Raw genomic sequence first — 9,692 nt, 5'->3', positions numbered from 1 at the left:
TAAAAGGAAGCCTAAACATTTAACTCCTATTTTTGTGTCCACCTGAAAAAAAATCTTTTGAAAATATGGGAAAATACCTGATGATACTCAAATTACTTTCACACATTAAAAAAAAAAAAGGGAGAGTTTCTGTTTCCCATTTTCTGATAAGAGCACACTCTTCAGAGCTATGGGGTTAAGTTCTAAGCCACGATTGACTGCTTACTAGCATGCCTGTTTTGCATACCAGTAGAATCGAGTCCAGTTTTGCCATTTGTGGATAACTATGACAAGATACAAAAGCATGTGTTTGCCATAAATAGCTCTGGCTAACAGCAAACTGCTCACACTGAGCAGATCAAATTCTCTATAAGGAGAGCACTCTGGACCACAGCCAAATCCCACTACTAATGCTTAAGACTGCTACATCGTTTTTTCTTTCCAATTTGCAAAATAAATTAAGAAATGATAGCTGAAATGAAAGATCCTAAACATAAGGAGTATTAACTTTTGAAGGACATTTTATAAATTATTTTCATTACGACCAAATACGCAGTAAGAGCTTCCTGCTTCTACTACTCAATTACTTAGAAATGTAAACGTGAATTAAAAAATAACTACCCTAATTTACCCAGAGAACAAATCTGGTATTGAAGAATATTTATGTCAAAGTGCAAAAAATAACTTCTGATCTTCATATTAACATAAGGAAATAAATAAACTAATGCTTATAAAAGTATCCCTCTGTCACAATATTTTCTATTAATTGGCTTTAGGATAGAATATTTTTTAAACTCAACAAACTGGAAAATATCATGCATGAATGTTGTACAAAAAAATTCTTAAAACGACCAGTGCAAAGATTAGTAATAGCTGTTTACCTTAGAAGTTGCTTCACATACCATTTTGCAAAATGTCCAAGGAAAACAAGGCAACGTTCTGTAATATGCCACAATTTTTATTGCAACGTGGCCATTATTGTGAGGGTGGGGTTTGATCTCAAAAACAATGTTCCATTTAAGGCTCTTTTATACAGAAATTGCCATCATGACCGATATTCAAAATACTTTTAGTGTTGCAAAACTTACATGGTAAACATAAACTCCTACACTTATTCAGTAGTGTACACTCAATGGAAAATGAAGAGGCATTAGTAACAGCTATTTCTTTTAAGATATGCAGGTAACAGGAATGAATACTGAGGTACTAGGATAAGTGGATGACACAGTTAACAAAACTTAATTGGCATTCCTTTTGGGGGAGCGGTGGGAGGTTAAACTCATTACAAAAAAAGTGCTTTCAATGCATAGTGTTGTATCTGTGCTGCCATGTCACAAAAATAGGCTTGCCAAGGCAGGTGAGGTGTATGAATGCTTGAGCCTCACAGAACTGCAATCAAGTGCAACTATAAATAATAATACTGAATAAAGTTTACCATCTGACCAGTGGATAATACTTTCAAGGCATCCAATCAGCTTACCCTTTGCAGTATTCTAACTATTCACATTGACAATCACTTTCATTGTAGTGCTTGCTGCAAGGGAGGCACATAACCAGTTATTTTGGCTAAAATATGATGGGAAGGCATTCCTTGGATTCTACATTAAAGTAACAGTATTAAACAGTCTAATGGCAATCACTGATAGGTTGCTTACATGAATGGTATTTCCTTCATTCACTGTATTGGAAGGACCCAGTGGGAAGAGAAAGAAAAAACAAAACAAAACAAAACACCTAATACTATTTCAATTGATTGAGCTGGAGAAATGGAAGCTCCTTAAGATCCAGATGGCACTTGACTGTCATTTTATAAGGGTTTTCCTTCAAGTGAAACTACTACGTTGCCTCCCAATTTCTCTCCAAGTGTTGAACGGTCCTTTATATCATCCAAGCCATTTACTTGCCACTCATGTTTAATACCTAAAAAGGAAAAACATTATCTCATTATCTTATTATAATTAAGAAGGAGTAATTCCTCTGCACAAAATTTTTAATGTCTGTACCTGTAAATTTCTTTTTAATGGCATCTTTAGAGCTAGCATAAATCATCTTGCTTTTTAAAGGTGCACTTTCAGGAGCCCTACAGAAAAAAAAAACCACAATTGTTGAATTCCACTTAAAAGAAAAACAAAGGCAAAACTGACTATGTTAATAACAATCCTTGCATTTTAAAAGTACTTTTTCTTTTGTTTTTACACACCAGAATATAAATACTAGGTCTTCTTTCTTAGACTCTTTTGTTTCGTATGTGGCATCGTACAAAGCATATCGGCAATCATTCAGAGGTAGCAACTTCACAAAAGATGTGTAGGGGTCCTCTACAGTATCACCAATGTCACCCACCAAGATCTGCTTTGCTTCTTCTACAATTATTTGTCTTTTGTCATCGCTTAAACAGAAGAGAACGGCTTTCTTTCTTTTTTTGATCTCCTCTTGTGTAGAAGATTTCCTTACTTTCATATCATTAAAAACTTTGATGACTTCATCATTCACTGTAACTCCAGAAGCCTGAAATAAAAAAAGAACAGTAACTCAGAACAAGCATTTTGGTTCTAACCAAAATTACTGTTTGCCTAGAGAGGATTCACTTTAATCTGGTCATCAAAAATTGCATCGTACCATGCAAGCAGTCCAATCAGATTCGCCACATTTTAATTATCAGTATAAGAGATGCGCCCAAGGATTCTAACTCATCCTGCCCCATTCATCCTTTTTAAAGGGGTTTGGAGGTTGAAGTAAATGGAAGGTAGAGGGAAAGGGCCAAATGCAAGCTGTCCCATCCCTGAAATGTTTCCTATTTCACTGGGTGATGTCAGAGCTTCAGGAGCAGCAGCAAAAATACCTTCTGTATTGTGTCAACTCTGCAGGCCTTAAAAAAACACTTTTGGATTTCAGTTAAAGCTTCTACTATTTTTTTCTTTAAAGTCATCCCAGCCAGTGCCGTTTCCTCATAAGGAAAGAGAATCAAGTGTGAACTCCAAACCGCCCACGGCTACAACATAATTGCCTCACAGCTCAAATGCAGACACTTCAAAACTAACGGAGCTAGTGTAAAAGCTTTTTACGGCGAAAAAGCATTTTAAAAAAGCGTTCTCACACCTCCTTAATCTCCTCTTAGGAGTTTCATTACAGGCCACCAAGACCCTTAACCGAAAGCCTTCAGCAAGGGCTTTAGAGCACGTACCGATTTGAGAGGCTAGCGCTAAGTGAAAGGAAGCCCCGCGCAAACGCGGCACGCGCGGGATCAGCCCCGCAGACCCTCCCGCGCCTCTGGCCGCAGCTCCCAAAGCCTCCACCTCTCCGGACGTCTCCTGTCCGGCTTAGGCTCTGGCCCCCGACCCCCGACCCCGCGCCCTCCTCGCCCTCAGGGATCCGAAGAGCAGCAGGGCCCGGCCTCCCGGCGGGCGGCTAGGCCAGCCGACTGGCTGGCTGGAGAGCGAGCAGCGGGGCTACAGCGCTGCAGCCCCCACCTTAAAGGCCTAAATCAGGGTAAAATGGCGGCCTCGCCCCCAGGGCCCTGCAGGGCCGCGCGGGGGATTCTTGCTTCCCGCGTGCCGGCCCTCGGTGCCTGGGGGTGGCGCGCCCGCCTTACCATAGTGCCCGCGGCTGTGGCTGCGGCGGCGGCTCGGACTCCGGCTCTGTGGCACTGGTAGGAGAGGGAGGGGCGGGCGGGCAGCGGCGAGTGCGGGGCACGCCGGGAGCTGCAGCCCGAGAGGCGGGGGCGGCGGCGGCGGCGGCGGCGGCGGCGGCGGCGGCAGCGGCAGCGGCGGCACAGGGGGCTGCAGGCGGCGGGCGGGGCTGTCGGGGCTGTCACGTGGGCACGTCCCGGGCCGGCCCTTCCGCCTCCCTGCCCCGCCCGCGTCCTCGACCTGACCCCGGCGCGCGCGCCCGTCCAGCAGGCCGGGGCTGCCGGGTGACGGTGTGTGGGGCCCGGGGGCCTGGCTGAGCCGACTCCAGCCCCGGGGCAGCATTAGTCAGCCGGCCGGGAGGGCGCTGCACTCCCGGAGGGGAGCTTCCCCATGCCTCCCCCAGGGCGCTGCTCCCGGCCTTGGGCGCCCGTGAAGAGAACCGTGCGCCAGGATGTCTTTTAGTTTCCTGTGCTTTCTACGGAAAGGGGTGGATTCCAGCGTTTTGAGTTTATTTATTTATTTATTTATTTTGAAAACCCGTGTAAGAGATGGCGTGAATTGTTGAGATTTCCTTCCTCCAGTTAAATGAGGATGAATACTATAGGGGGTTACCCCAGTTGACTGAATTACTCAGCAAAAGCAGAATGATAAACAGAAGTGGAAAATGACTTTCGCGAAGTCTGTGGTGGACATAATAACAATAGGGGGGAAATTGGGTAGTAACATCCCTGGGAAGATATGAATGCTGGTAGTCCTTCCTTCATGAAGCCCCCGCTCTGACAGCTGATATCTAATAAATGGACCCAAGAGTAGAGATTTCGTCCTTCTTGGCAATTACACCTCTTCTAGCAAAGCCTACATCACCGAGCCATGTGTCTTCTCTAACTAAACCTTTTTGGTACTTAAACATGTATCTACTTATCATTTAAAAAAAAAAAAAAGTCACTTGGGCTCCTGGGTGGCTCAGTCGTTTAAGCATCTTCCTTAGGCTCAGATCATGATCCCGGGTCCCGGCATGGAGTCAGTCCTATATCAGGTTCCTGGCTCGAGGAGTGGGGGGTGGGGGGGTGGGGGGGTAGTCCTCTACCCTTACCCCTGCTCCTGATCTCACTCTCTCTCACTCATAGAAATAAACTTAAAAAAATATGTCACTTTATACTTCGAGGAAAAATTTCTGTGATCTATAATCTATACCTGAATAATCTATAATGAAAGAAAGATTTAATAAAGTGTTTAATTATTTTGGGCTGATTTATGCTACCTTTTCTCCTGAATGCTTACTATTTCTTTCTTCATTTGTAAAATTGATAAAATAAATTTAAAGCTCTGATAAACTTATTTTTTGAAAAAGACTTGCACTAAAAAAGTGCACTTGTTATAACCTAAAACTGCTGGGAAGAAAATAGTAAGTCCAGATAAATCTTGACACAAACTAAGTGAGAAGGGCACCACATGGGCAAGAACTTTGGGCTGGGAGCTGGTAGACTTGGGTATTAAATCTTGGCACTGCCCCTATCTCTATAACCTCAAAGGACTTTCAGCCCCACTGACAAAATAAAACAAGCTCTCATTAAACTATCTTTAAAGTCCTTTCCAGCTTTTAAATGGTATTTACACATACCAGGAAATATACATACCCCTTGTGTGCATTTTTTTTTAAAGATTTTGTTTATTTATTTGACAGAGAGAGATCACAAGTAGGCAGAAAGGCAGGCAGAGAGAGAGAGGAGGAAGCAGGCTCCCTGCTGAGCAGAGAGCCCGATGCGGGACTCGATTCCAGGACCCTGAGATCATGACCTGAGCCGAAGGCAGCGGCTTAACCCACTGAGCTACCCAGGCGCCCTTGTGTGCATTTTCTTAATGGAAAGATTGACTTAGTTTAGAGACAAAATTTCCCTGTGTATAAGCATGAATGGCAAGCAAGTGGATACAATACTTTATATTTAGGGGTGCCTGGGTGGCCCAGTGGTTAAGTGTCTGCCTTTGGCTCAGGTCATGATCCCAGCATCCTGGGATTGAGCCCCCCCACCCCAGTTGGGCTCCCAGCTCAGTGGGGAGCCCGCTTCTCCCTCTCTCACTGCTGTGTTCACTCTCTCACTATCTCTCTCTGTCAAATAAATAAATAAAATCTTTAAAAATTACATTTTGTAGCTGGTACTTTACAATTTGTGAAACTGTTGGGAAAGAAAAACTTCTCTTTGCTCTTCAAGTTCTTCTGGCTGGTCTAAAATCAGATTGGCAAGAGACAAATTAACAGAGGAAAGTCAAATTTCATTTTGTACGTAGGGGGAATCCAAATAAACATGAGATTCCAAAGACAAGTCGGGCAAAATGAGGTACATATGGGTTTTTTTTTGGTTTGTTTGTTTGTTTTTAAAAGATTTTATTTATTTATTTGACAAAGAGGGAGAGATCGCAAGTAGGCAGAGAGGCAGGCAGAGAGACAGAGGAGGAATCAGGCTCCCTGCTGAGCAGAGAGCCTATGCGGGCTCTATCCCAGGACCCTGGGATCATGACCTGAGGCAAAGGTAGAGGCTTAACCCACTGAGCCACCCAGGCACCCCTGTTTTTGTTTTTTTAAAGTAAGCTCTGTGCCCAATGTGGGACTTGAACTCATAATTCTGACATCAAGAGCTGCATGCTCTATCAACTGAGCTAGCCAGGTGCCCCGAAATGGAGGCATATATGTCATCCTAAACTAAGGAGAAGGGGTAGGTAGAAGTCTGGGACTTCAAAGCGAAGGAAGACAATTCAAAGGAAGAAAAGAAAGAGTAAATGTTTGGTTTAAAAAAAAAATGTTTGCTGGGCCACTCAGAAACAATGGGACATAGAGAGCTTTGATCAAATAGGCCTTGCTGGTTTTCTCTCTTTCTGCTCTGCCTAGTTCCTATTTTAATGTAGTTCTCTGTGGTGATGGCTCTTTTAACTTGAGTAGGTCTTCTATCTAAATTCCTTTAGGCAGTTAGAGGGGAAGCGCAGAATTTCTTCCTGTGTCTTTTTTTTTTTTCTTTCTTCCTGCGTCTTTTGGGCCTTGATTATTTTTAGATCAAAATAATCTGCATGCCAAAGTGGCACATCTTGGGGCTACTTATTCCGAAGGCCACAAAACCTTTCGTTTTCTAGATCTCTCTTGAGGTTCCATGGAAATCATGGGGAACAGATCTCCAGTGCTCCAAACATTTGTTATATCTGGGTATCAGGCTCTCTTCTCCTTCCTCTACACTTCCTCTCAGGTCTCCCGCCCTCCACAGCTTGAAATTTGAAGCAAAATGATTACATAGAAGCTACAACGCTGACACAGCCAAGGGCTGGGGACACAGGGACCTAGATTAGGTGTCAGAACTCCCATCAAACCTGGGGATTTCAAAGATGTTAGTCACCCCCAGCTGTGACACCAAACCCTCCCCAAACCCTAACTACCCCTCTCCACTCCCCACCTCCCTCTGGCAGAGTGGATATTTTCCATACACTAGGATTCTTTTCCTGAAGATATTTTTGTCTTCGCACTTATCTTGTTGCATTGTACTAGTTTACGTGTTTCACCACCCTGCGAGGCTCTAAATTCCTTGAGGATCTGAGTCCTACTCAATCTTTGAATTTCTGGAACCTAGAATATAGTAGGGGCTCAGTAGACAGTGAAGTAACATATTTAAGGTGCTTTAGTGTTATAGAGAGAAGAAAAAGGAAGCTCTTGAAGACTGTGAGTTCTTTCCATGTGACCTTGTGAAGCCGGCACTTAGAACCTCTGGCTGGTCTCAAGGCCAGTACTCCTTTTCTTCATACCTGTCTGTTATTTATAACCAGAACCTACCACCACTTGGTAAAGGGATGACATTACCAAGAATTACTGCATGAATTTTGGTCCCTGTGTAGTGGAGGGATCTGAGTGTCAGACATCATGTGTGATGTGGGAAACAAAGGCAGAAGAAAAGTTATTAACTTTCCTTACTACTTACAGCCCACTGACACGTCCTTGAAACAGCAGAGTGACCTTTCTCTAGGGACTCAGCTGCCTCACTGTTAATATTTTGCTAAGGGGAGAAGGCAGTCTTAGCCCAAACCCCAGGATCCTGTAATTCTACTTTAACATACAAAATTTCCTTTGGAAACTTCCTTTGTCTCTCCCCTCCTCCCAAGATACATGCTGGCAATCATCCCCAAGCATATGACCCACTGATATACATCACAACTCAGGTTTTATTAGACACTAATAAATGCTTTTCTGGGGCACCTGGTGGCTCAGTTGGTTAAGTGTCTGCCTTCAGCTCAGATCATGATCCCAGAGTCCCAGGATCAAGTACCACATTGGGCTCCCTGCCCAGTGGGGATTCTGCTTTCCCTCTCCCCCTGCTCCTTTTCTCTTTCTCGCTCTCTCGTGCACACACGCGCACACACACTCTCTCATAAATAAATAAATGAAATCTTTTTAAAAAATGACCTTTTCCTAGCAACAGGTAGCCCCTTCAAGGTCCTGAAAACCTCACTTCCAAAATTCCTTAGAGACTTAGGCTATCCCTAACCCCTTCCCAACTTGAAAGTATATAATGGGCCATTCCTTATGACCCCTGGGCAGGGGGTCCTTTCTGCCCAGGGTCCTGCTTCTATGCTTTAATAAAACCACCTCTTTGCACCAAAGACATCTCAAGAATGTGTTCTTGGCCATCAGCTTCGAACACTCACATCTTTCCTACATCAATGCATATTAGCTTCCTGTGGCTGCTGTAACAAACTACCATGAATTTAGTGGCTTAAAAACAATACAAGTTTATTGCATTGCAGTTCCAGAGATCAAAAGTCAGAAGTGAGCTTTCTGCCCGTGGACGCCGCCGAGTAAGCATCGTTAAAGTCTCCCCTCCCACCGCCGTCATGTCTAAGTCAGAGTCTCCCAAAGAGCCTGAACAGCTGCGGAAGCTCTTCATCGGAGGTCTGAGCTTTGAAACAACCGATGAGAGTCTGAGGAGCCATTTTGAGCAATGGGGAACACTTACGGACTGTGTGGTAATGAGAGATCCGAACACCAAGCGCTCCAGAGGCTTTGGGTTTGTCACATATGCCACTGTGGAGGAGGTGGATGCAGCCATGAATGCAAGGCCACACAAGGTGGATGGAAGAGTTGTGGAACCAAAGAGGGCTGTCTCAAGAGAAGATTCTCAAAGACCTGGTGCCCACTTAACTGTGAAAAAGATTTTTGTTGGTGGCATTAAAGAAGACACTGAAGAACATCATCTAAGAGATTATTTCGAACAGTATGGGAAAATCGAAGTGATTGAGATCATGACTGACCGAGGCAGTGGCAAAAAGAGGGGTTTTGCTTTTGTAACATTTGATGACCATGATTCTGTAGACAAGATTGTCATTCAAAAATACCATACTGTGAATGGCCACAACTGTGAAGTAAGGAAAGCGCTCTCTAAGCAAGAGATGGCTAGTGCTTCATCCAGCCAAAGAGGTCGAAGTGGTTCTGGAAACTTTGGTGGTGGTCGTGGAGGTGGTTTTGGTGGGAATGACAACTTTGGTCGCGGAGGAAACTTCAGTGGTCGAGGTGGCTTTGGTGGCAGTCGAGGTGGTGGTGGATATGGTGGCAGTGGGGATGGCTATAACGGATTTGGTAATGATGGAAGCAACTTTGGAGGTGGTGGAAGCTATAATGATTTTGGCAATTACAACAATCAATCCTCAAATTTTGGACCCATGAAAGGAGGCAATTTTGGAGGCAGAAGCTCTGGCCCTTATGGTGGTGGAGGCCAATACTTCGCCAAACCACGAAACCAAGGTGGCTATGGTGGTTCCAGCAGCAGCAGCAGTTATGGCAGTGGCAGAAGGTTTTAATTACTGCCAAGAAACAAAGCTTAGCAGGAGAGGAGAGCCAGAGAAGTGACAGGGAAGCTACAGGTTACAACAGATTTGTGAACTCAGCCAAGCACAGTGGTGGCAGGGCCTAGCTGCTACAAAGAAGACATGTTTTAGACAATACTCATGTGTATGGGCAAAAAAACTCGAGGACTGTATTTGTGACTAATTGTATAACAGGTTATTTTAGTTTCTGTTCTGTGGAAAGTGTAAAGCATTCCAACAAAGGGTTTT

The 9,692-nt window shown here is 44.2% G+C and overlaps 2 protein-coding genes across 2 annotated transcripts; one reads left to right on the top strand and one right to left on the bottom strand.

Annotated features, from left to right (window-relative positions):
• Window positions 1-921: 921 nt before the first annotated feature.
• CFL2 (cofilin 2) lies at window positions 922-3,678 on the bottom strand. Its single transcript, XM_044230598.1, has 4 exons — window positions 3,572-3,678; window positions 2,180-2,487; window positions 1,983-2,059; window positions 922-1,899 (listed from the first exon to the last, which is right to left on the bottom strand). The coding sequence occupies exons 1-4, from the start codon at window positions 3,572-3,574 to the stop codon at window positions 1,787-1,789; spliced, it is 501 nt and encodes a 166-aa protein (XP_044086533.1). The 5' UTR covers window positions 3,575-3,678; the 3' UTR covers window positions 922-1,786.
• A 4,742-nt stretch (window positions 3,679-8,420) lies between these two features.
• On the top strand, window positions 8,421-9,448 carry LOC122893064 (heterogeneous nuclear ribonucleoprotein A1). The gene has a single exon (XM_044229851.1). It carries the CDS (start codon window positions 8,475-8,477, stop codon window positions 9,435-9,437), a length of 963 nt encoding a protein of 320 aa, XP_044085786.1. The 5' UTR covers window positions 8,421-8,474; the 3' UTR covers window positions 9,438-9,448.
• Window positions 9,449-9,692: the final 244 nt, after the last annotated feature.

This window comes from Neovison vison, chromosome 13 (genome assembly GCF_020171115.1).
Source record: "Neovison vison isolate M4711 chromosome 13, ASM_NN_V1, whole genome shotgun sequence".
Classification (NCBI taxonomy): domain Eukaryota; kingdom Metazoa; phylum Chordata; class Mammalia; order Carnivora; family Mustelidae; genus Neogale; species Neogale vison.
Note: the sequence above shows the minus strand (reverse complement) of the source record. Positions and strands in the feature narration are given on the sequence as shown.